Genomic DNA, 27,476 nt, shown 5'->3' on the forward strand with positions numbered 1-27,476 from the left:
TAGGATTTTATTTTACCTGACAACTAGCCTGGTTTGCAATTTACAGGAATACAAAACACAATAATAATATCCAAACCAAAAATGGAATCCAGCTAGAAGATTCTTTGTGCAATAGAGAAAGGAGTACTGGATGACTGAAGATATACAATCTGGACATCTGCCACCTAAATGTACAGCTTTATTCTGCATAAGCGCTCACATAATGAACTGAGATTGAAGGCTAGAATGCATTGAAACTCCAATTCACTCCCATTATTGCAATTCAGCTATAGTGTCACAGACATGAGCTAATTTTCAAAACTCACATTCCTCTAATGGAGAGAGATAGTATGGTGCACTGGTTTCAACACTGGATTATGATTCTGAAGACTAGAGTTCGACTCCTTATTCAGCCATGGAAACTCACAAGATGACTTTGGGCAAGTTATACTCCTTCAGTTTCAGAAGAAGGCAAGGTCAACCATCTACAAATAAATCCTGCCAAACAAATCCCATGACAGATTTGCTTTAAGATTACCATAAATTGGAAACAACTTGATGGTCTACTCATCTTGTTCAGGCCATCAATAGGGTCACTCTCAGACATTTTGCTGCCTGAAAAAAGGCCAAGATGATGTCCTCTCCCATTCTACATAATAAAAGACAACCAGATAGTTGAATCTTGTCTCAACATTTCCAATAGAACACCATCTTCCACTATGCCTGAGAACAACAGGTAAACAGTTGGTTGCATTGTACACCTAGCTCTGACCTCCACCAACTCAAGAATATTTATTTGCTTCCTGAGGCCACTGCAGCAATCCACTGGACATGTAATGGCACAACCTTTTATCCTGGTTCCCCCAAAAGAAGACAGGGTCTTATATTAATTTTTGGTCCAAAAGATGCATTAGGGCTTGTTTTCAGAGGCAGTCTTATTTTTCCAAATTGACTTTTTAAATGAACTATAAAAAGGTAAAGGGTTCCCCTGACGTTAAGTCCAGTCATGTCTGACTCTGGGGGGTTGGTGCTCATCTCCAGTTCTAAGCCAAAGAGCCAGCGTTGTCCGTAGACACCTCCAAGGTCATGTGGCCGGCATGACTGCATGGAGCGCCGTTACCTTCCCGCCGGAACGGTACCTATTGATCTACTCACATTTGCATGTTTTTGAACTGCTACGTTGGCAGAAACTGGAGCTAACAGAGGGCGCTCATCGCTCCCAGGGTTTGAACCTGCAACCTTTTGGTCTGCAAAATGACATATATCTAGGGTTTATTTTTGAAATAGGACTTATATTTTGAGCATCCCCAGAAATGCTGAAAAATCATGATAGGCTTTATTTTCGGGGTAGGTCTTATTTTGGGGGAAACAGGGTAACGAGGTGAGAGTAGAAAAATGCATACTTAGGGGAACTGAACTTCTCTTTTTCCTGGAAAAGCTATTAGAGACTAGAGCACAAAGAGATGTCCATGCTCCATCCTTGCTGCCTGGGCAATGAGGAGGCTTGAAAAGACTGTGAGAACTGAAACCTCTGTCCCTCAGAAACGCCTGTCACCCAGACCCTGGAGGAAAATCCTAGCAGCAGCGTGACAGCAGCTTAACAGGACGGGTTAGGGAAGGTGTGCAATCAGATCAAAGAAGAACAGCGTCCTGTCGGAAGCAATTACTTTGGTGTTTTATTCCAGGGAATCTGAACAGAGATGCGTGTGGAGCAGCAAATTGGCTGCATAGACGTGGGAGAGGATAGGAACAGGGTGGGGGAAAACAAAGCAAAACCACTTCCCTACGTTTGATCAGGTGCTTAGTTTTACTGCCGGTTCTTATGCACAAGATGTGGAGCTGAATGCATACCTGAGTTCCCCTCCAAACTCATGCCTGCAATCTTGGAGGATTTCAATTAAGCTCCTTCCATCCTCCTTATGCCATAGTCCTTACTAAGCTTAATTATAATAATGGCTGAAATGTGGCTAGATGTGGATTTACAGAAGTCAATTGAATAAGCTAAATGAGTTTTTTAAAAGATGTGACTCCATCAAAGCCAAGAAAGAAAAGGAGGAGATGTGGTAAATACTTTAAGGGTGCTATCAGTCAATCAGAGAAAATTGGCTACTTAGAGCCCTGATGGGGGAAGGTGTGTGAAGTGACATTGGTGCAGGGCGGCTTATACAAGAGAGCAACCCCCCCACCCCACCCACCCCACTTTAACTTGTAGTACCAGCAAGCTCAATTTGCTATTAACCAATAGACGGCATCCATCTAGATTACTTCCAAATTCCTCCCACACCTTTTAAAAATGTATCTCTGAGCAAGAGGAAGGAACAGAAGAAGGTATCCCCATTCCCTACAGAATCACCTTCTGAATGACAGGAGGGACTGGGACTATTACAGGTTGAGAATATCCCTTATCTGAAATGCTTGGTACGTTTGGAGTTTCATATTTTATCAGATTCTCAAATAGCCACATTTGCATTTGAATACATATTGAGATATCTGAGCAATGGAACCCGGTCTAAACATGACATTCATTTATGCTTCATATATACCCTGGTGGCAAAGTGCGTTAAAGCGCTGAGCTGCTGAACTTGCAGACCGAAAGGTTCCAGGTTCAAATTCCGGGAGCAGCTTGAGCGCCCGCTGTTAGCTCCAGCTCCTGCCAACCTAGCAGTTCGAAAACATGCCAATGTGAGTAGATCAATAGGTACCGCTCTGGCGGGAAGGTAACGGCACTCCATGCAGTCATGCGGGCACATGACCTTGGAGGTGTCTACGGACAATGCCGGCTCTTCGGCTTAGAAATGGAGATGAGCACCAACCCCCAGAGTCAGACATGACTGGACTTAACGTCAGGGGAAAACCTTTACTTTTTTATACCCCAACTGCCTTGGCTTCAGAGCTGAAGAAAAAGTTGCCCTTTGCACTACCATTCACAGAGTCCCAACGTCAGCATGGCTACTGTGAGCTGCAGTCCGAAAAAGTAACTTTCTCCAGGCTCTGTTCACGTAAACCTTTTGATCTGCTCAAAGAGGTGAAGGTTGTGGGGCTGCCTAAAACCCTCTCTCTGAAATATTTTCTCAAGAACAACAAAAACCTCAGGTCCTCTTTTAGATAAGCTACAAAGACTCATTGCTAGTGCCCAGTACCCCCAGTGATGTTGGTGGACTCTGTGTGTACTATTTCAGATGTCGATTATGTCTGAACATTCCCACAAATAAAACAGAACAAAAACATGTTCACATATGGACAAGGAAAAATGCTCTACAAAATGATGATAGAAAAGGCAAACAAATTCTAAAACAGGATTCTCATAAATATCAGCAATCAATCAGCTGGATTTTTCACTGAGATTTCCTGCATAGAGTGTATAATTAACTGCGCTGGTTCCCAATTTGCTTCAGGGCCCAATTCAAAGTGCTGATATTGATCTCACAAGGCTTAAATTAACTGGGGACATCAGGACTAGGAATTTAAATCCTCAACTGTTTTATTCTCTCATGAAATAACAAAGCATTATGGTAAGTTTTTTCCTCACTGCAAGAAAAAAACAAACAAATATTTCTCCAAAGTATTCTTCTCATTATTCAAATATCCAAAATGTTGTATGGGAATTATTCTGCAGATGGAAACTAATGGGAAAACCAGCACTTACTGGGAGGGGGGAGTGGAAATGCACTGAAAACAGGATTTTCACACAAAAAATGCAGAGACCATTTCCCCTGCAACACTTCAGGATATTCAAATACTGGCAGAAATTTGCATGTATTTTCTATCTGACAGGACTTCCTGGCTGTCAGGAAACCCCCTTTCAACCTGGGAACAAATAAACATTCTTTCAATCCCTAAACTGAACTGCCTTTCCCAAATGTGTTACCAGCCAGGCCAAAATCTGAGGCTTTAGTTCATGAATGGGCAAATGCTGGCATGAGGGCTGCTCCCAGTCCCCCTGTAACCCAGGGCCATTTGTGTGGCCCACAGGAGTCAATAATGTTTTGCCTCAAAATGTCCCCGAATGCCCTCTAGATGGCATGATAAGCATTTTTGCCTATTTAAATAGATTTTAAATCCAACAGGAATTGATATAGGAAATGAAGTTACTTCTTTTCACTTCCTGCTGTTTTAAAAGAAGCATTTTTCCTTAGCCTAAAATGACCCAGGGAAAGATCCACTCCAACAAAAATAGAATACACTTCATGACCTTTAGAAGGCATTTGGGGGCAAAAGAAAATTGCAGTGAGGATGCGGTGTGGATGCATCTCTCCAGGATCTCCTCTGGGAGGCTAAAGTGGTTGCATGGTCTTCCATAGTTACCCACCACTACTCTATAGAGGTGTTGTATGTCAGCCTGTTCAGCCTGTGATTGTGTCTGATGCCCATGATGGGAATGATGATCAGGATGATGTTCATGATGGGAATGGGGATGATGATTCTGATTATGGGCTCGGGCCGGAGTTAAGTTCAGATGAGAGGCCTGAGCAAGGTCGCATTTCTGGGAAAGACCTTTCACTGATTTTCTCAGAGCAGCAGTCTGGCAATGATGCTAAGATTGCTTTGCCAAGTGCTGAGGGAGGGGATAGTAAAACCTTGGATGGAAAACAAAGTTTTACTAAACAGAGGCAGAACCTTCAGAATCTCAGGCGTTCTTCTCATTTACAGCAAACGAAAGATAACCCATCATCCGGTGGGAGAATGAGAAAGAATGCTTTCCTGTCAGTTTCAGCCTTTGGAAAAGGTTTATAATGATTTATGGGAGACTAGTGTCTCAGTCGAGTCATGCTAGTTTTGTTTTCAAGTGCTCCATGTATCAAGCTGTTGCCAAGTTTAAGCTTTTTGCCTGAGAGTTCCTGCTGTTTTGGTTCTTTGTTTTCATGTGCCTTGCTTCATAGATTTCTATGCACTAATGGACCTGGTTTCCTTCTTAATAGGAATATATTTTCATAACCTGTTAAGATTATGATTCCAATATGGTTAAACATTCGTGCAGAGCAGTAAAAACGCAGAAGACTAGGGGTTTATGTGAGCAGAGGTAAAAAGAAATTAAACAATAAGACAAAATATCCAGCCTCCCTTTCCCTTTAAAAAGTCATGCGCATAAAATAAGCATCAGAGACATCAAATAAAATAGCAAAAATATGTTTACTCACAATCTTGTATGATGATGGTCATACAGGCAAAAACATTTTAGTTCCAAAGAAAAACAGTTCAGGAAACTACATATCTCTTAACAGACAGGAACATCAGCATGGCATGGTCAGGAGCAAAGAGGAAGAGACAGGAAGAGGCATCTGTACATCACTTCCTGTGTGTCCCCAGAAAGGATACACCCATTTCCCATTTCATATGCAAAACCCCCTAAATGGTGTCATCAACTCTGGAATGCAGCTTGTCAGGTTACTAAGCAACAGACATAACTAACTACATAAACCATCCCACATTGAAAATGCATGCATGATTGCTTAGATAACCCAACACTTCTGAAGTTTATGGATTATCTTGGGTTTTGGACTTATACTTTTTTACAATTTTTATTGCTTTGCCTACATATATTCTACAATAAACTGCTTGCTGATTTTATCAAGCTGGCGTGGTGTTATACAGTCAGAGGTGTTCCTGTTCTGGAGTGTGACAAGACACTAGAATCTAGTCCAGAGCTTTCCAAACTGTGTGTCGTGACACGTTAGTGTGTTAGCTGCAATATGTAGGTATGTCATGCAAAAATAACAATGACAAAAAATCATGGAAACCTATATGATTACCTTACAAATCATATATTTAAAAATATATAAATGAAAGGTTTTCACAAGATATTTTGCGTCCTCATTAGTTTCATTATTACAATTTACGTATGTATCTGTATATCTTATAAGGGGTTGGTTTAACCTTGGGTGTTATGATTGAGCCTCATGGCTCTGTTTCTGACAGACGCGGGCGTAAGACTCCTCGAGAGTCAGATACTCTCGAGGAGCGAGAGAGAAAAAGACTACGAGACATATTTGCAGCACCATCTGATGAAGAATCTTTCGAAGGGTTTACGGAAAGAATGGAGGAGGGGCTGGTTAGCTCAGAGGAGGATGAGATGGATTGGACTCGGGTAAGGGAGGAATTGGGTGCCACTGGCCATGATGGGACAGAAGATGAATGGGGACCTTCAGGATTAGACCCATGGCTTAGCTGGAGGGATGGGACGGGATCCACAGCTGGAGATGCTGTTGGGCGTAGTCAGAGGTGTTCCAGCTCTGACGAGGAAAGTGATGAGGAAACGCCCGGGTTAAGGAGGACAGCTGACAGTGATGAAGATTTGTAACTGGCATAAAATGGGGCTTGGGAGCAATTGCAAATTGCGTCGGGCAAGGTAATCTGGGCAAACGCTTGGGATTCGTGTGTGTGTGTGGGACGCTTCCCTGAAGACTTGTGTGCTTTCCTGTGCTGAGACGTAAGTTGATTGGAATCCAGGGTCAGACGGCGGGAGGGATTGTGTGGGCATTTGTTTGTGCAAACCTGTGCTTACTCTTATTAGCTTGACCTTCCGTCGTCTTCTTGACGGACGCCATCTCCTGCTTTGAGAACTCGGACTGAACTGACCACGGCTTGTCTTCCCCCCTTCTTGGACTTGGAAAAACTACAAACGTCTGCTTCTGGCTTTGATCTACGGAACGGAACTGGTCTACTCTACTGCTAAAATCCCTGGCTGATTTGTTCGTGTTGGAATCCTGTCTGCTGTGTGTGTGGGAGCGACGCAAGTTACTCTGAAAACAGTGTTGGCAGCAGAGAGGAATCTGCTGCCAATTAGTTGCATTCTTTGTATCTTTTGTTCCTTGGCTTTCGTTTTGTTTATACCCAGGCTGAAGAAAGCAGTTTGTTTTTACCCGGATTAAACTCCGGTTTAATCCGGTTTATCTTTTGAACATTTACTTTTGCCCCTTTTTGCTCCTAAAGGCAAAAATTGCCTGGCCCTTGTGTTTTACGGGCATTTTTGAGTTCTGTAATCTAATAAACTCTGTTACTTTGAATCTTGTGGCGTTCTGTCCCTGACAGATTGCCCGACGCCATAAAAGGTTTATTGCAGCAATAAACCCGTCAGGAAGACGATGGATGAGTTAAGGGCCAAATTAGACCAATTGCAAACGGCTGTGACCGTTAGCCAAACAGCTCATGCCGTGAAAGGACATATTTTGACTCCTGAACGCTTTGACGGAACCAGGTGCAAGTTGCCAACCTTTTTGGCACAAGTGGAGCTTTATTTTTCTCAGCTCAGTGCTCATGCTTTTCCTACAGACACTAGCAAGGTGGCCTTTATTTTGAGTTTGTTGACCGGTCCCGCAGGACAATGGGCCACTAATTTAATTTTGGGAAATGACCCAGTCAAGGACAATTTGAATAATTTCAAAAAGTTGTTAACTGATACTTTTGGGGATCCTCTCCGCACGGAGAACGCTGGGTGGGCTCTGTATCGGTTGAAACAGGGAAAGGGGACTGTTTTGGATTACTTAAATAAGTTTAACCTGTATCGCCACCAGCTGGATTGGGGGGAAAATGCATTCATGCTTTTATTTACTGCCGGGTTAAGTGATATGCTCCAGGATGAATTAGCACGCTTGGAGCCGGCTGAAAGCTGGGACGCCTTAGTAGCTAAGGTGCTGCGTTTAGACGCAAGGTTCGAGGCTCGTAAACATTCAAAAGCAATGTGTGCGCCACCCATGCATGTAACCAGGGCACCTGTGGTGATGGGGGAAGAGCCCATGGAGCTTGGGGTCTTTAAAAAGCTGTCTACAGAGGAAAAGAGCCGTAGGAGGCAGCTGGGCTTGTGTTTGTACTGTGGGAATGCTGGGCATTTTGCCAAAAATTGTAGTGTGAAACCTTCCCAGCTTTCGGGAAAAGGCCAGCCCTAGTGCGACGTGAGTCCAACGCACTAGGGCTCCTCAAGCAGTCAACTGAGGGGAGGAAGCATGTTTTCGTACCCATTACATTATCTGTTGGGGGAAAGGAACTTGTTTCTACTTTGGCACTGCTGGACTCAGGAGCCACGGTCTCCTATATAGATATGGAGTTTGCTAAGAAGCATGGCATTCCTAGAGTGCGCAAGGCATGCGACGTGTGGGTGGAAGGAGCAGATGGGAGACTGCTGGAGACTGGGGTGGTTAACCAGGAAACCTCAGCAGTAACGTGGGAGGTGCAGGGAGTAACGGGAACGTTTGTGTGGGATATTACGAGCTTGCCTAGATATGATGTGATCCTGGGGATGGATTGGCTAGCTGTAGTAAACCCACAAGTAGATTGGGCAACACGTAAAGTGATCTTAAAGAGGCAGGATTGTTGCACTTTAAATGTTACTCATTCTGATATGGAGGGAGTGCCTGCTGAGTATGGGGAGTTCTCTGATGTATTTTGTAAAAGAGAAGCGGACAAATTACCACCGCACAGGCCATATGATTGCGCCATCAAGTTGGCAGAAGGTGCGAAACTGCCAGCAGGGAGGCTGTATGCCTTGACTGTACCGGAAAGGCAAGCTTTGCGGGAGTTTCTAGATGAAAATTTAGCCAAGGGGTTTATTCGCCCCTCTAGTTCTCCAACTGCGGCACCAGTATTCTTTGTAGCCAAAAAGACTGGGGAACTTAGGCTGGTCTGCGACTATCGGATCCTAAACAAATACACCATTCGGGATAGGTACCCGCTCCCTTTAATCTCGGAACTGTTATCAAGGGTGCAAGGGGCTAAGGTCTTTACCAAGCTTGACCTGCGGGGGGCCTATAACTTAATCCGTATACGGGAAGGGGATGAATGGAAGACGGCATTTAACACGTGTTTCGGATGCCACGAGTTCCGAGTCATGCCTTTTGGGCTTTGTAATGCTCCTGCGGTCTTCCAGAGGTTCATGAACGATGTGTTCAGGGACCTAATTGACCAATTTTTAGTGATTTATTTGGATGATATCTTGATTTTTTCTAAGGACGAGAAAGAACATCGTCAACATGTCAAGCAGGTTCTGCACCGACTGCGGGCTAATGGGCTTTTCGCCAAGGCTTCCAAGTGCGTCTTTCATGTGCCTGAAGTGGAGTTCCTAGGTCATGTAGTGTCAGGTAGGGAACTTAAAATGGACCCACATAAGGTTGACGCCGTCAACTCATGGCAGGAGCTGAGGACTAAGAAGGATGTACAAAGGTTCTTAGGTTTCGCTAATTACTACCGGGAGTTTATTCCGAATTTTGCAAAGCTCACGGTACCTTTGACGCAGCTTCTGCGCAAGAAACAGCCATTTGTGTGGGGGCGGGAAGCTCACGAGGCGTTTCTACAACTTAAGTCTAGTTTTCAATCGGACAACATACTAACCCATCCTGATGTTGACAAACCGTTCGTGGTAGAAGCGGACGCTTCTAGCTACGCGTTGGGGGCTGTATTGTCTCAGAAGGATTCCTCAGGGACCTTGCGTCCCTGTGGATTTTACTCGCGGCAACTAACACCCTTCGAGCAGAACTATACCATATGGGAGAAGGAGTTGTTGGCGATTAAGGTGGCGTTTGAGGTGTGGCGGCACTGGCTTGAAGGGGCACGGCACCAGATCGTGGTCAGGTCTGATCATAAGAACTTAGAGCACTTGCAAACAGCAAAGAAGTTAAACCAGCGTCAAATCCGCTGGGCTTTGTTTTTCTCCAGGTTTAACTTCAAGGTGCAGTTCGTGGAGGGGAAGGCAAACTTGCGGGCCGATGCTTTATCCCGCAAGCCAGAATTTAAGACCAATGAGCAGGTAGTATGTCAGACCATCTTGCCTACTGCCTCGCTGTGTGTTGTAGATAATGAGCTCGGGTTACATGACCAGATCCTTGAGGCTCAGAAAGATGATGTGTGGACACAGGAGCAACTGATGCTGCTCTCAGCAGGTAACCGTACCATACTGCCGCATCTCCAAGATCAAGACGGGGTATTGGTGCGTAGGGGGCAGGTTTACGTACCAGTGGGGGCCCTCAGGTTGGAGGTGATTAGAGCCCACCATGACGAACCCATGGCTGGGCACTTTGGCAGGTTCAAGACCGTACAGCTTATCACCAGGAGCTACTGGTGGCCAAAGATGCGGCAAGACATTCTGCGCTTTTGTGACAGCTGCGCCGTTTGCCAGCAGAGTAAGACGCCTGTTGGGCGCCCTAGAGGGTTGTTGTCGTCTCTACCTGTTCCGGAGAGGCCATGGCAAATCATTTCCATGGATTTTATTTCAGATTTGCCTAAGTCTGGGGGTTATACTTGTATTTGGGTGGTGGTGGATTTATTTAGTAAACTGGCTCATTTTATTCCTTGTTCAACCATTCCGGCGGCCCCTACGTTGGCCTTACTATTTACTAAGCACATCTATCGTTTGCACGGAGCACCCGAGGTGATTATTTCAGATAGGGCTCCGCAATTTGTGTCACGCTTTTGGAAACATTTCCATGAGTGCTTGGGGACTAAGTTAAACGTTTCTTCAGCCTTTCATCCGCAAACGGATGGACAGTCGGAACGGGTTAATGGGCTCTTAGAGCAGTATCTGCGTTGTTTTTGTTTAGATCAACCCACGGCTTGGGTGAAGTGGCTACCGGTGGCGGAGTTTGCTTACAACAATGCGGTGCACACGTCTAGTCAGCATACGCCGTTTGAACTAACTTATGGCTTTCACCCACGGGGAGGTGTGGCGCCGTCGACCAATGTGGTCTCTTCGGACCCTGTGTATCGCTCTACGGAAATGGCTGCATTGCATGATGTTGCCCGTCGCTTACTGTTGGAAGCTAAGGCAACGCAGAAGACTCAGGCTGACCGCCACAGGCAGGCAGGGGAGGAGTTGGAAGAAGGGGATTTGGTGTGGTTATCTTCCAAACATATTAAACAGGCTGGGGGAAAGTTTGCGCCTCGGTATTTGGGTCCCTTTCCTATCGTTAAAAAGATTTCTTCTGTTGCGTTTCGTTTGCGTTTACCGTCTAGTTTAAAGGTCCATCCAGTCTTTCATCGTTCGCTGTTGAAACTTGATACCTCTAGTCGTCGTGGTGCTATAGCGGAGGGTATCACTGCCACTTCTCCGCCATCGGGGGTGGAGGCCTTTGTGAGAGGGGATAGTGTTATGATTGAGCCTCATGGCTCTGTTTCTGACAGACGCGGGCGTAAGACTCCTCGAGAGTCAGATACTCTCGAGGAGCGAGAGAGAAAAAGACTACGAGACATATTTGCAGCACCATCTGATGAAGAATCTTTCGAAGGGTTTACGGAAAGAATGGAGGAGGGGCTGGTTAGCTCAGAGGAGGATGAGATGGATTGGACTCGGGTAAGGGAGGAATTGGGTGCCACTGGCCATGATGGGACAGAAGATGAATGGGGACCTTCAGGATTAGACCCATGGCTTAGCTGGAGGGATGGGACGGGATCCACAGCTGGAGATGCTGTTGGGCGTAGTCAGAGGTGTTCCAGCTCTGACGAGGAAAGTGATGAGGAAACGCCCGGGTTAAGGAGGACAGCTGACAGTGATGAAGATTTGTAACTGGCATAAAATGGGGCTTGGGAGCAATTGCAAATTGCGTCGGGCAAGGTAATCTGGGCAAACGCTTGGGATTCGTGTGTGTGTGTGGGACGCTTCCCTGAAGACTTGTGTGCTTTCCTGTGCTGAGACGTAAGTTGATTGGAATCCAGGGTCAGACGGCGGGAGGGATTGTGTGGGCATTTGTTTGTGCAAACCTGTGCTTACTCTTATTAGCTTGACCTTCCGTCGTCTTCTTGACGGACGCCATCTCCTGCTTTGAGAACTCGGACTGAACTGACCACGGCTTGTCTTCCCCCCTTCTTGGACTTGGAAAAACTACAAACGTCTGCTTCTGGCTTTGATCTACGGAACGGAACTGGTCTACTCTACTGCTAAAATCCCTGGCTGATTTGTTCGTGTTGGAATCCTGTCTGCTGTGTGTGTGGGAGCGACGCAAGTTACTCTGAAAACAGTGTTGGCAGCAGAGAGGAATCTGCTGCCAATTAGTTGCATTCTTTGTATCTTTTGTTCCTTGGCTTTCGTTTTGTTTATACCCAGGCTGAAGAAAGCAGTTTGTTTTTACCCGGATTAAACTCCGGTTTAATCCGGTTTATCTTTTGAACATTTACTTTTGCCCCTTTTTGCTCCTAAAGGCAAAAATTGCCTGGCCCTTGTGTTTTACGGGCATTTTTGAGTTCTGTAATCTAATAAACTCTGTTACTTTGAATCTTGTGGCGTTCTGTCCCTGACATTGGGTTTGCTAATAAAACTGAATTACTGTGTCTCAAAATTATGAATGTTTAAAAGATTTGCAACTAACATGAAATGTTTGGGGGAAAAAACTGATCTAGTCCATGTTCTTCAGCACTGCAACATAGATGTGTGTTTCTGTGCTGCCATAGGGGGATCAAATATATGTGTCTTTCCTGTCATAGCACAATTTTCTGAAAAACTGTTTGCATTCACAGTAGTTGTTTAAGGGGTGGTTATGTTAATATGTTTCAGCATAAAGTGGGAAGGGATTGATTTACAGGAAGTGAACAAGAGTTCAGAGCATAGCTTGTAAGAAAGCTACTTGTGCTCATTTTCCAGAAGAAGGACAATTTGAAACTTAAGAATATAACATTGACTATTTCAAAATTCCAGTGTGAGACATCTTTATAGTTGATCACATATTTTGTTGTCTTGAGATGTTTTATTCCCCCCTGTAGAGATATTTGTTAGAATACCTGAATTCAGAAAATACTACCAAAACTGTAAAATCTAGATCCATAGTAGGTGGTCCTGATAGTATTCATGTATGTGTCTTCAGGTAACCTTATGGCAACCTGATGTACTTCATATGATTTTCTAAGGCAAGGAATACTCAGCAGTTTGCCAGTTCTTTCCTCTGAAATATAGCCTACAACGCCTGCACTAGATAGAAATTCAGAAATTAGAAACAAACCATGATTCCAACCAGCATCATATAGAGTGAGGAATGTTGTTCTGCTAATAACATCTATTCTGTTGGCACAAGATACAGCAGATTTCACCCAACAGTTTTAAGTGGAACAGTAGAACCACTGTTGCATGAAATTTGTATACAGTTCTTGCTTCAAAAACCTTCTAGAGCCGGGGACAGTAGGAGAATGAAAGACAGGCTCTGTTTACCATTTCCAACAGTCCAAAAAACAATGATCTGCTCCTAGCCCATGCCAGCAATTGATAACAAAGCAGGAATATATCAGTTGTTTCATACGCATCGTATATCTATATCTTTGTGTACATAAAATTTTTAGTTACTAAATTTAAAATAAATACATGTACTAAGCATAGAATGTATTTATATGCAGTTCCCTGTATTAGAAAATGTAAATTTTTAGCTCCTACCTCAAATACCTCACTCTTTGATCCTTCTCCCAGTACCACTGTGGATTCTGACTTGGTTGACAGATTCCTCAGTGCCCTCTCCAAATGCAGAACATGCAGTCTTGATTTTATGAGTTGATTTTCCAGATCTTCCATCTCCTTTTCAAAAGGAAAAATAAAAGATATATGTTATATGGATCTGAAATTTAATCAATAAAGGTCTCTATTTTCCTAGCATAATTGCAAGAAATCTCTCTTAAAGATTCTTCCAAGGGACATACATATTTTAAAATTATTGTCGTTTTGCAGTACTGTAATCATGCACAATATAAGTGTTCTCGATTTATGACACAAATCAGAGAATTATACCATATCTTTCTTGAGTTTCTTGAACTCAAGACTTTAGAATATTATTACTCTGCATTCCTATTATGCATTAAATCAAATAAGTAAAATCAACACGTCCATTTACACAGAAACAAGTCTCATTGGATTAACTGGGCTGTGTACAAGACTGGGCACTAAATTTTCACACAAAATTTCACAGAAAAAATGACATGGTTTATGAACTCTTCTTTAAAAATCATTAAGGTAGATAAATATTCAACCTTTTCATTCTGGATTAATAAATCCAAAATCTCTTCCTGTCAGCTACCCATACAACTATATATTTGCTACATTTCACAATCTAACTGTTGCAATGCCCCTTATTTTTCAGGATCTCAGTTTGTTGGCCTGGGGCTCTGTATTCCTGTGCTTGCAAGTGACACTTCAAATTGCCAAAGATGAACAGGTGCCCACTGTTAGCAGCATCTGTTAGTTATTCACCTTCTTGTGGTCATACTTGACAACTTTCAGTTCATTGTTCAGTTGGTCGACTTCTTTTTGAAGGGCAATTTCAATAGGGCTTCTACAAAACAAGCACAAAAAATAGACTTCTTTCATTTCAGAGAGAGGTAGAAAAGAAGCCTAACAGCAATAAACTCATAAATTGGCCAAAATAAGAGGTTTTTTTTCCTTTTATAAAATTAGAGCTGTGTAATGGAGAGTCTTCTGAAAACTCAGACTAGTGGCCTAGATTTTTTTCAAACATACTACAGTCAAGAGAAAGATGAACATTTGCAAGAAAACAGAGCACACAGAATTTCTACCACCATCTGGTTTCTTTTTATTACATAACCAACAGGGTTAATATTAATCTTTAGAAACACACATAGCATGTGTATATGATAACACATTATACAAACTGCCATTCACAGACAGAATCCAAACCACTTAGTATGTAAAATTCATAATCCCATATTAACTTGAGTCAGACAACGCCTGGGATCACCTATGAAACTCAAGATGAAGACTACAATTTTCATTATCTCCCTCGCTTGCTAGGATGATTAAGACCGATGACAATTGCACTCAAACAATTTTACAGGGCTGTATGTTGTCTAGGATAAAGTTCTTAGTGGCTATAATTTTTACTATCTCTGACTTACACTACATACATGATGCTTATTGCAATCCATGAAAGGATTGCTTTGAGATAATCTGCCTGAATTTTCTCTGAGTTATTACTGTTGATAAGCATGCCAGATCACCAGAAGATGAAGTCTACTGAAAGTGCTGGCAGTCCCTTCTTGCTCCATGCATTGGTTCTGGTTTCCACACCTCTCACAAAACCTCTGCTGGACTAAAATCATACTTTATAAGATAGCAACATACATGTATGATAGAAACATTGCTCCATTGTGTGAGATTTGGAAAACTGCACAGAGAAGAACATAAGCAGCAAGATTAGAAAATGAAGGGTGGTTCTACCATTTAGAATTAATGCAATTATAACTGCCATAGAATCAATACTATGGAATCATGGGAACAGCAGCTTTACAAGGCTTTTAGCCTTCTCTGCCAGAAAGTGTGGGTGCCTCACAAAACTATACCTCCCATTATCTATAAAACCCTAGTACAAATGAAAAAAGAGATGACAAAGCATACGGTGAGAAAAATAATCTTGCTAAAATGCCCTTGCTTTTAATGACGTTTCTATATACTATGGCCTGCCAGAATAACATATCCCCAGAAAGCACATTCAATGGTCTTGCAATAGATATATGGCTATTTGGTTTATCACAGGGAGTTCCAACAAGGTGTATAGGTTTGAATGTTGGATCAGGATTCCAAGAGACCAGTGTACAAATCCCTGCCTTGCAATGAAACACATTGAGGGAGTCACACTCAGATAACCCAATTCAAAGCAGATATTGTGAAATTTTCTGCCTTAATATTCCGGGTCATATGGCTGTGTGGAAGGGCACTCTCTCTCAGTCACCTATTATCTTATCTCATGGCAACCCTTTGAATTTTCATAGAATTTTTAAAACTAAGAAATACTGAGAAGTGGCTTGCAATGGCCTTCCGCTGAAACAGAGCCCACAGCATCTGTTATTCCTTGGTGATTCCTGATTCACAAATTAGCCTATATCCTAAACCAAATCTCTCATGATCAGCACTTCTACAGTCATCTTTAATGAGTCATGGTTGTTATTTTCATCTTTACATCTTGGTAGTCTCTGTTGTGCTTTATAATTTAGGGATGATCACAGGATATTGATAATCTCTTAATCTACTAATGATGTTTTCAGTCTCACCCCAAGAGGAGATGTTGGAAGAATGTTGCTTCCCATAAGCAGATCCACCTACTTACTTACTTAGGCGATCCCTTGTAGTTCGAGGATGATTGTCTTCCATCTTTCTTGGAAGACGCCTGTGCGTGATTTTTTTTTTAATGTGTGGAGATCGGTGCACGGCCAGTCAACACACAGTCTTCACAGAGTGAGGTTCCAGCAGTGGTGTGATTACACAACGACAGTGGCTTCTCAGTCTGTTGCAGCCTTCTTCTGCCTTCACAGCCATTGTAACATGTACCATGTTATCTTCCGCCTGCTCCGCCGTTGAAGTCTTAGGGTCTTCGGATTGTTCTTGGTCTGGATCCTCCCCTTTGGCCACTCCTGGGAGTGCATGACTCCAGTGGTTGTACTCGCAGGTTCATTGGAACATGCAAGCCCCCTCACCATGACAAGGTGACAATCCATCGAGGGGGACCCACCTAATAACACTCTCTTCAACCACCACTAGTTCTTGTACCTCCTGAAACACATCTTCAAACATGAATGCTAATTGATGGTCATGGTCCCATTTTGTTACCTGTCTTTCAACATGACCTAATTTTTTATGGCTTTGATTGTGAATGTGTTTTTTTATGGGTTTTGGATTGAATGCATTCTCCAATTTTGCACAGCTTACTGTTACTTACTTCTTTGGTGGACCTTTCTCTTTTGACCTCAGAAGCTCATCCAAAATCTGGCTAAGATGATTAAATTGCTCTTTCTGAGCAGCACGCTTCAACCCCTTGATTTCCAGATCCCTCTGATGCAGCAACAGGAGAAGGGTGCGTGGGTCTTCCATTAGTTCAGGGTTTTGCTGAGGAAAAGATTTCCTGAAATTGAAACAAAACACCATGATACATCCACAGGTTTATGGGTCTTCTTTCTGTTTCATGTGTGTGTTGTAGTCCAACGAAAGGAGAAGTGCAGTACTGTGGTTCAGGCCAGTGGGAATATATGTTAAGAATCAAAGGGAAAGACTGCGTCTATGCAGGTACTCAGCCAAGGCTTTTGTGACCCATACTAGAAACAAGCTCGCAAATCCTTTCACACAAACCTCCACTCATTATCCACACACACACACACACACACACACACACAAGCTTTCTTCCTCAGCAACCAAGGTTGGTCAGGCAAAGTGGGTGTTGTTCTTGCTAGAATATCATAAACCCTGCTGGTCTGCTGCAAAAAGAAAGAAAGCTCCTTTAAAACTAAACAATTTATTTCAGCACAAGCTAGATATTTACTAGAAGATCCCAGTTTATTTTCTGCCCTGCCCTCAAAGAAGGCCTCTCAGGCTTACATAATAAGGAAGCTAATCATGTGGGAGGCTGAAAACAGACAATAGACTTGTTTTTTCAAACAACGGAAGCAGTTTGAAAGCGGGATTGGTGCTCACAATTTGCAAATTTCCTTTGTATCTTGATTGGTTTTTGCATTTTTTAGAAAAGTTATGTGTCCATATAGTGCAGTGAATATGGTTCAGACAGCTATTGCCTATCTCCAGCCAATTTTTTTATTGTGTCAGAGAGAGAATATTTCCTACTCTCCTCTTCACACAATATTCTGTTCTCCTTCCAATGTTGTAGCCCTGCCTCCATCTGAGCTGTCACGTTGGCCTGAGGTTGGCCCCATTCAGCCTGTGATTGTCTCTGTGCCTGCCTTGTCAGAGGTGCAACCAGAGTTTGTCCCTCCTCCTGCCTTGCCAGAGGACTCTGGGTTTGGACCTGAGATGCAGCCAGAGTTTGTCCCAGTGGATTCTGAGACCAGACACAGAATGGTTGCAAGTAGGCAGTTTGAACCGCATTCCTCAAAGCAGTCAAGGTTGGATTTCCAGGTGCCAGATGGACATTCTAGTTCGGATGCTGGAACTGATAAGGTGGAGAGGGATAATGAGCTTGACAGGAAGAGAGCAATAACTCAGTTGAGAAAAGAAAAGGTGTGTGTTAGGAGGAGTAGATGTTTGCTTTTGAAACAAAATAATGAACAACCTTCTCACGGAAAGGGACCTTGAATTTCCCATAAGAAGAGTTGCTTTCTCTGACACAGTCAGAGGTAGTAACTTTGCAAATCCAAGAAGGAAGATCTTTGCTTAGTGTGTATTTCTGCAGCCTTGTATCTTGATTCAAGTTCCAGCCTTGCTTGTTCCTGTGTTTCCAGTTCTCTCTGTTAACACAAGTCAAGGTTGCTTTAAATGTCCTTGATTTTCATCATACTGAAACAACTCCATGAGTCATGTAACAGCCATGGAGCCAATTCAGTACCCCTACACCTTAAGCTACAAGTAAAGATATATCCTACATGAATACATGATAATACTGTAGCAAATTTCTGCCTCCCAGGACTACTGTTGATACATTCCTTAGAGAATTTCTATGCTCCCCTTTAGTATAATGTCTCAGTTTTGTTAACGATTGTAGCAACAATCCTATATCAACAATATAAGGTAAAATAGTGGAAGCAGTACTGGAACAAAATAATAGAAATGTAGAGACATAGCTGGAACCAAAACCTGCTTACTTTACATTCTGTATTGTTTTTCTTCCTCCACCCAAATCTTTTCTGGATTTTGGATGGTATCAGGCAACTCTTCTTGAGAAGAGCATCCCAAAGGAGGACTGAAAAAGGCCCTTTTCTTATCACCCTGTCAAAATGGTAGATATCCTCTGGTCACTATTGCAAAAATTTAATGAATCTGCCAGACTCATGGCAAAAATTACCTGCTCTGTTCACTGGGATGTAAGAGGCAGGGTGGGAGGGGGAAGAGAGAAAGGGTACCCTAATCTACTTTTGACACTGTCTTTATTTCAAGTATTATTTATGTATTTAATTTATATCCCACCACTGTAATTGAGAGCATTGCCATCTCCAGATAAGAATTTTACCCCTTAAACTTTCAGTTGAGCATTTAGAAATGCAATTTAGGCATCCAAAGAAAAGTGACAGGCAAAGCTATCAAGGGAATGCCAATACAGAAAATATAGTTGTTCTGGGTATGAATGATTATCAATTTCTCACTTTCTGTAATGCAAGAAGTTTGAGGAATGAAGGAAAATTTAATGTGACAAGATCAGAATTCTTATTTGCAAAGAAAGGCTCTCATTTTCCCATCCCGCATAGCTATTCTCCTGTATTCCATGTTCCCCCATCATGCGATCCAAGACCAGCTTCAACAGCTGATGCCCAAAGGAAAACTAGCTCTCCAAAGAAAACAAAATTTCCATCCTGTTTTAATGGTAAAGTGGGACAGCACATTAACGTTCTTTGTCATTCTGTGTAGATAAAATTCAAAGATATAGACTATCATGTCCAAAGGGACCTAATAGCACCTTAGAGAGTAACTGACTCAACAAAGTTGATAGTATAAGCTTTCATAGATTCATCACGTAAGGAACAATGATATCCCATATAAATGTAATTTTGTTGTTTATTCGTTCTGTCGCTTCCGACTCTTTGCGACCTCATGGACCAGCCCACACCAGAGCTCCCTGTTGGCCGTCACCACTCCCAGCTCATTCAAGGTCAAGCCAATCACTTCAAGGATACCATCCATCCATCTTGCCCTTGGTTGGACTCTCTTCCTTTTTTCCTTCCATTTTTCCCAACATCATTCTCTTCTCCAAGGTTTCCTATTATGTGGCCAAAGTACTTCATCTTTGGCTCTAATATCCTTCCCTCCAGTAAGAAGTCAGGCTTTATTTCCTGGAGTATGGACTGGTTGGATCTTCCTGTGTTCCAAGGCACTCTCAGAACTTTCCTCCAACACCACAGTTCAAAAGCGTCCATCGTCCTTCACTCAGCCTTCTTTATGGTCCTGCTCTCACATCCATAGATTACTACAGGGAATACCATTGCTTTAACTATGTGGATCTTGGTTGTCAGTGTGTTGGCTCTACTCTTCACTATTTATCGAGGCTGGTCATTGCTCTCCTCCCAAGAAGTAAACATCTTCCAATTTCCTGGCTGCAGTCTGCGTCTGCAGTAATCTTTGCACCTAGGAATATAAAGTCTTTCACTGCCTCCACGTTTTCCCCCTCTATTTGCCAGTTATCAATCTGTCTGGTTGCCATAATCTTGGTCCCCCGCCCCCCGCTTCAACCTGTATAATATATCTCTCTGTTCTTCTTTTCTCATTCGCCCTCTCTTTTCTTATGTTGTTTTGCATCACGTCAGTTTCTCTTGTCTCCTAAAACCCTTGACTTTCCATATGTTGTACTAATTGCAGCTTGTCTGCTGTTCAGGGTTCAGTCCAACAGCCTCCAATTTCTTATCCTCTCTCCTCCTCCTTCTCAACACTCGAGGGGTCAGCTTTTTTGGATTGAGCAAGCAAGGATTCCAAAGACATCTTGGCTCCTCAAAGATTGAGAGGTTCTTCTACCTGTTCCCATCTGTCTCTTGTTCCTTCTGCTTGATCTCACAAACAGCAACATTTAGTTGTTTTGCTTGTGCTGAATATCTCCTGGTTGCCATGGATGAGCAAGAAACATAAACAACAGAGACAAACAGCTTTGCATGGTTGTTACAGACAAATAAAAGAATGGAAGAAATTACCCCCCTTCTCCTTATGTGAATATCCATCAGAAATAATAAAGGTATTTCTCACTTTATATTGAAGATTATAAACAAGGAAGGAAAAAGAAAAAAAGCACTTACAAGCAAGCTCCTGCTAATGTTCTGGATAAATTGATCTCATGTATACATCAAGGATAAGTCTTAGGGCCAAAATTATGCTCTATGGATAAATTGAGCATGAAACTTAGAGGCACATAACAAACACATCTTTCCTCCTCCTTTTAAAAATCCACAGAGGGAACATACTTAGGGAAAGCAATTCCTACATAACTTACCGTTCCTTTGCTGGTTCGAGTAGGGAAGAGCTGGAGTCACGTTTTCCAATGCCAGGCACAGGATTGAACATCAAGCTGACCTTGGTGACGACAATATGCTCTCTGTTATCTTCCACATGAGGGGGGCTACTAACATCATCATCAGCATCCTCATCATCATCTTCTTTCACTGGGTGAAATCTGACACTCGTTTGTCTTTCCCTGTGGAGACAATAGTTATCTTCCAATACAAAGTTTCTTTGCAAATGTATTCCCTTAAATTAAAAAAAATCCTCCTTTCAGTTATAGGTAAAGTTTTCCCCTTGACATTAAGTCTAGTCGGGTCCAACTCACTGGGTTGGTGCTCATCTATATTTCTAAGTGGAAGAGCTGGCGTTGTCCATAGAAGCCTCCAGGATCATTTGGCCGGCATGACTGCATGGAACACCATTACCTTCCCACCTGAGCGGTACCTATTGACCTACTCACATTTGCATGTTTTCGAACTGCTAGATTGGCAGAAGCTGGGACTAACAGCGGGAACTCACCTGCTCTCTGGATTCAAACTGCTTTCGGTCAGCAAGTTCAGCAGCTCAGCGGTTTTATCTGCTGCGCCACCAGGGGCTCCCCCTTTAGTTATAACCAACAGCAAGGATGACTGCTTCAGGATCTTTTCTGGAATGCAATTCCCATAACCCACTTTACCAGGCCTTTAGTTTAGCCTTACATGTATACCTGACAGGCAGCCTCAGGGGGAAAAAGTAACTTTTCCAGGTTACAGGTTCACCGTCAAACGTACCCTTGACTGGGAGACTCAAAGGTTCCTTCTTGAAATCAATGATCCTGTGATTTCTGAAATACTTCTTTTGCTATTTTTCTATTTTGTGTTTCTTAAAATGTATATATGCTTAATGTGTGTGCCTAAAAATATACTGTGTTCAATGCTTCTCATTCCTCGGTGTACATTCCGTTGCTGTGTTATTTATTTTCTCACTCGCCTGGATAATAAGTCTTTTTCAAATCTGCTAATCCTACTGAGTTTGCTGGTGTCTCTATGAACAGCACAAAACAACCCATCAGAGAAGAATATACGTGAAACTAGACACAAAGGTACATCTTCATTAATTCTATAGGAAATATCTATTAATGCTTCTAGGAAGCCCCCATTAACATTATTCCCCAACGCCATTCTGATTTCCCCCCACCCCACGTATCTATTTCCCAGGTTTCAGTGTGTGCATAGTATAGGTATACATAGAGCACCTCTTATCTGAAATCCACAATACTCCAAAATCCAAAACAGTCTACTTGAATGGCTCAGATAGGGACACATTTGCTTTCTGGTGGTTCAATGTACACAAACTTTGCTTCATGCACAAAATTATTCAAAATATTGTGTAAAACCACCTTTAATCTATGTGTATAATGTTAGGGTATAATGAAGCTCTGTATGTGTTAAAGAAAAAAACGACACTGCTGATCATAATATGCAGGAACTAATCTAGGTCAGCAGGTAAGCAATTAAGTTTGGACCACACCTGGTGGGGTGTGACTGTGTGTGTGTATTAGCTTCTGCTCCTGCTTTTGGTTTTGGTTTTGCTTTTTGGATCTCTCTATTGGAAGAAGAGACTGGAGAAGCCATGCTCTTTGTATTTTACAATGCTTGTTGCATCTTGAAATGCTTACAAGGACTATGTAAGTTTGTTTTACTATAAGATTTATGTTTTGATGCAACACTGCAAGTTTATGTTTGGACTCTGCTGTAAAAAGTAAAGTTTTTTTTCCTTTTGCAACTGTGCAAAGTTATTTTGTCTTTGCTAGATTAGACTGAATTGCGCTTGAAGCACGACCGCAACATATAAGACATGTATAAGCATAAATGAATGTTGTCTTTAGGTCACATGTCCAAGATATCTCATTATGTACGTATATACAATGACAGGTATTCGAAAATTTGAACAAATCTAACATTTAAAACATTTTTGGTCCTGAGCATATTGTATAAGGGATACTCAAACTATAACTATGTAAACTGAAGAAAAAGATTGAAGAGAGCACTGATGCAAGTATAAATATCAATTATTCCTAATTTTGAGGAAATATAACAGGCTACAATGTAAAGATTAGATATGCCAGTGCTTCTTGAAATGGCGGTCCTTTGACTGGTGCCAATCCACAAACTATTACCTATCAAATAGCAGTGAGTTTGTAATACATTATGGAAATATAATAATAATATGTCACAAATATTACAGATCCTTAGAACACTGAGGGTAGGGGGCAATATTGTTGTCTACCATATCAGACAGCTTAAAAAGCACTGACATGTCCATTAAGAGTGAACTTCTAAACTTCTAAATCTCATTATAGGGTGTATAAATTAAAAATTATATCCAAAGTTGTTGCGTGTGAACACTGATTAGGCCAGTCATTTGATGAAAAATTAAAGGCCTGTTTGTCCATCTGTATTTAAGACAGTCTAGTTACAAAATTATTATTGTGTGTTTTTGCATAAACACTTGGTTTTGGGAGCCTATATTGAAATCCTTTTTTTCAGCAGCACTTGGAAATTCATTGGGTGCATCTGCAATATAGAATTAATGTAGTCGACAGATACCACTTTAACTGCCATGGCTCAGTGCTATGCAATCCTAAGATCTGTAGTTTGGCGAGACACCAATGCTCTTTGGAAATGAAGGCTAAATCTAAAAACTACAGCTCCTATGATTCCTTAGCCTTGAGCCATGGTGATGAAAATGGTGTCAAATTGTGTTAATTCCACAATGTAGATGCATTCATTATCTCTCAACGTTCTTCGAATCCCTCTGTCGGCTCCAGCTCCCCAAGTGGGGACATGGGAGGAGCCTCCCACAAGGATGGCAAAAACATCTGGGCATCCCCTGGGCAACGTCCTTAAGGACGGCCAATTCTCTCACATCAGAAGCAACTTGCAGTTTCTCAAGTCACTCCTGACACGAAAAAAAGTTCTTCCCTGTACATACAGTGAGGGGGACAGTGACTTTTGTGGAAGCACTGCCAGTTAAAAATCATCCTTCTGCAAGCCTTTTCATCCTCACCACAAAAATAGGATAATGTACCTAAATAATCAGCACTTATTCATGCTTCTTCCACTCAATACAAATATAAATAATTGGTGTGCTTATGGTTTCCCCACATTTTCCCCTGCCCCCATTCCTGTAACTCACATGGCTATCTGTCTTTCACTGCTTCCTATTCTAGAGACTGAGGTGGAGGCTTTGTGATGCTAGTCTCATCTCTCTGCCCAAGAGGCCAACTAAGGTCTTTGTTGAGGTCACCATAGTAACATTGCAGAGGTGGGAAGAGCCAATAAATTCTCCCACAAGTCTGGGGAGCGGGGAGGATAAGGGGAAGGAGATTCATGGCAAGGTTTTCTTTCTATTGAGCCCAGCCTGAAAAATCCATATCCAATGAAGCGATGAAAGGAAAGGGGAAGCTTAACTAGAGTATGATCACAGTGTATGCAACTTTCATCACTTTATAGAGCAATGTGTTACATTTACTGTGTCTGTATCAAGAGTGTAGATTCAGTTCTGATGGCATTTACATAGCTCATTCTGCCACTATACCCTTGACTATCTTCCATACTACATAAGCACAAACGATTGGGAGAAAGAAGGCTGTGCAAAAACTGAGAGTTTGAGTCATGCATGCATGTACATATACTTACAGTGCTTCTGTGAACCGCCCCGAGTACCCTCGGGGTGATGGTAGCGGGGTACAAATATACACACAATTATTTCTCTTTGCCCCACATAATTCACATTTAGATCTTGCAGCTGAATTGGTGAATTTATTCAATTAAGAATGTTCACAAATGATGCAAGGTAAAGAGAGCCTTTTCTCTCTGGCATTTGATTGGTGATTGGTAATTCAAATACTGTATACAAGAAAGGCATTGCATAATGCTAAAGCTAATCTTGGCTTCCTAGAAGATGCTCATATAATTACTTTTTAAAAAAAAAGTATTTATCATAAATGTGAAAATAACCTGGAAATCTTGTAGATAGAACAACAAACTTAGGAGGGGGGAAGAAAGTAGTTTATCTTAATCCAGAACATTGGATAAGCGAAGGTTGGATAAGCAAGACTACTGTAATGCAGTTTCAGAATGCAGTTTAACTACATTGAACTGGATTATATGAGTCCACACTGCCATATAATTCATTACAATGCAGATAAATTGCATTCTGAAACTGCATTGTATAGTAGTGTAAATCCAGCCTCAGGCCAAGGTTTCTCTCTGCTTTGGCACCCTCAGTACTGCAGTCAAATATGTCAGTGTTTCTCTTATCCAACCACCATCCCTCCTTAGATTTTTTTTTCCTTTCCCAACTACCACACAACTCACTTTTTTCCTAAACTGCAGGGCAACCACTGCTTACTTGAAATATCTTGACTTTCTTCTGATCCTGTCCTTTATTGCCTTCATTTTGTTTTCTGGGCAAAAATGCTGGGTTTGAATATAAATGTGGGGCTTCTCACATTTCCAGAATATTTTTTTTTGGGGGGGGGGGGATAAAAATGCATGAACACTCTCACAATATCTGCAGTTTTTTGTTTCTTCATTCAAGAAGAAAGTAAGTTAAAGTTTTACCTCCTTAGTGCAGCAGTGATGGACAGCTTTGCACAATCCACAGCCCAGTTGTAACTCAAGTCAGTCTGCTGCCTCAGCAACATTGTGTTTTAGAACCAGCCCTGACAACATTCTTCCTCAGTCACACTCTGAATGGCTTATCCTTTGTGCTTTCTCTGATTGTTCTTGGGCTGCTGTTTGATTGTTTCAGACTTAACAAACTTGCAAAGAACAAGAAAGAATTAAAGGTTAAACTGACAAATCCCATCACAATACAATACAAAAAATCTTTTAAGGTCTGCCACATCACCTGTTACTAAGACATGGGACCACCAGAGCTTTGAATCAATTAGCCACAAGTAGAAGTTATTTGTAGTTAGTTCATTTCTTCCAATAAGTAAAATATAATGAAGTTCCATGACAATTATAAGGAGAATTGGTGGCCTAGTTTCCAACAGACCTCACAACCTCTGAGGATGCCTGCCATAGATGTGGGCAAGACATCAGGAGATAATGCTTTTGGAACATGGCCATACATCCCAGAAAACTCACAGCAACCCAATAATGGTTTTCTTTTTGCTGTGTAAACCTCATTTTAATCCATGGTTACAGGAGTGGGGGCTCAACTAAATGACGGGACATAATGTGGTTCAATTGTTCACTTATTCTATCTCTTGATCTGCTGAATGCAGATGTTTATTTGTAACTAAAGTTAATTGTTTAGTGAATAGAAAAGTAAAGAATTGCTTCTGAATCATAAGTATAAAGAAACAAATATGTTCTGAACATTGGAGACATAACTGTGTCTGATCACAAAAAGTTACTTAACATCACCCAGGATGGAGTCAATCCCCATCTGACTCAGACATTGTTATTGTTATATGCCCTCATGTTTTTTCTGACCCATGGTGATCAATAGGCAAACTTATCACGGGTTTTTCTGGGACTTAGATTGCGTTACATGACCAGGGGAACCCACTGGGTTTTCATGCCTGAGTGACGCTTCAGGCCCTTGTCTCCAAAATCAGTTATACAAACCGCTACACCATGCTGGCTCTACAACTCAGACATACCAAAACGTTTAGTGTTTATCTTGTGCTCTGTTTCTATATAAATTAAGATTATATTTCTGAGGTTTATTTTTGCAGGAACCTAATTCAAGAATTTAACATCCATGTAGGATTCCTTGCAATATGTAGAGCCTCCACACTGTGAGGATCGCCTGCTTTCCTCCTCATCTCTAAATGCATTAACTTTGTGGTGCTTACCTGAAAACAGGCCTGCTCAATGGAGAGAGGTGTCAAGACCCAGGCTGCAGAGCACCAATAACCATACACAGAGGCCAGAATCTATCTAATATCTTTATTGAAGGAATATATAAAGTTAATAAAAACAAGTGTAGAAAATAGTCCAGAATTAGACCTTTCAGGAAAGGTCAGAATTAGTCCAAGAAAGCAATGTCCAATAAGAAATATTAAGGTCCAAAGTTGTAATCCAATAACCGAAACACTCACTTTGCCAAGCAAAGTGAGGGGAGATGACAAGGTCCTTTAGTCCATGAAACTTGAGCGAGGCTAGGAAATAACTTGATACTTGAAACAAGGCTTGAACGTGGAACAAGGTAACTAGGAACAAGAACAAGGTCCGTGGAATAACTTGGTAAAATCCGTGGTACAAGGCAAGGATTGGTCCTGGGAAACAAGGCAAAGTCCGTAGGTAAACAAAGGCTGGGAAGCAAGGCGAAGGCTGGATAGCAAGGCAAGGCTTGAGCGAGAGCGAGGCTTGAATCGGAGCGCGCTGTCCAGACACGACCCGCTCCGTAGGCTGACGAATTGACTCCGCGAAGTTACTACGCGGGTAAAACACCTAAATAGAGTCTAGCTTTCCCGCCGAAGCAGTTCTCTGGGAATCAGAACCGAAAGCTAACTCTGAGACCAGATGTGAGACTCCCCAAAGATTCTCACGAGAAGCAGTCTTAATTGGCCACATTCTTAGCTGCAATCCTTGCACTCCTGCGCGAAGCTGAATCCAAACTTCTCTGTTGTTTACAAAACTCCCGGCGCAAGAATACGGGAGAAGTA

At 42.1% G+C, this 27,476-nt stretch overlaps 1 protein-coding gene across 4 annotated transcripts in view; it reads right to left on the bottom strand.

Moving 5' to 3' along the window:
* Nucleotides 1-27,476, bottom strand: part of lmntd2 (lamin tail domain containing 2) — a 73,076-nt gene that overhangs the window by 30,971 nt on the left and 14,629 nt on the right. For 2 of the 4 annotated variants that reach the window (XM_062967579.1, XM_008108600.3), the window contains exons 2-6: nt 25,417-25,616; nt 20,802-21,002; nt 16,605-16,787; nt 14,126-14,207; nt 13,319-13,456 (exon numbers count right to left, since the gene is read on the bottom strand). In XM_062967579.1, the coding sequence (XP_062823649.1) occupies nt 13,319-13,456; nt 14,126-14,207; nt 16,605-16,787; nt 20,802-21,002; nt 25,417-25,499 (687 nt within the window). In that variant the 5' untranslated portion in view covers nt 25,500-25,616. Of the gene's footprint in view, nt 1-13,318; nt 13,457-14,125; nt 14,208-16,604; nt 16,788-20,801; nt 21,003-23,878; nt 24,257-25,416; nt 25,617-27,476 lie in introns of those variants that run through there. The other 2 variants (XM_062967578.1, XM_062967580.1) reach the window with 2 other exon arrangements.

This window comes from Anolis carolinensis, chromosome 1 (genome assembly GCF_035594765.1).
Source record: "Anolis carolinensis isolate JA03-04 chromosome 1, rAnoCar3.1.pri, whole genome shotgun sequence".
In the NCBI taxonomy this organism is placed as follows: domain Eukaryota; kingdom Metazoa; phylum Chordata; class Lepidosauria; order Squamata; family Dactyloidae; genus Anolis; species Anolis carolinensis.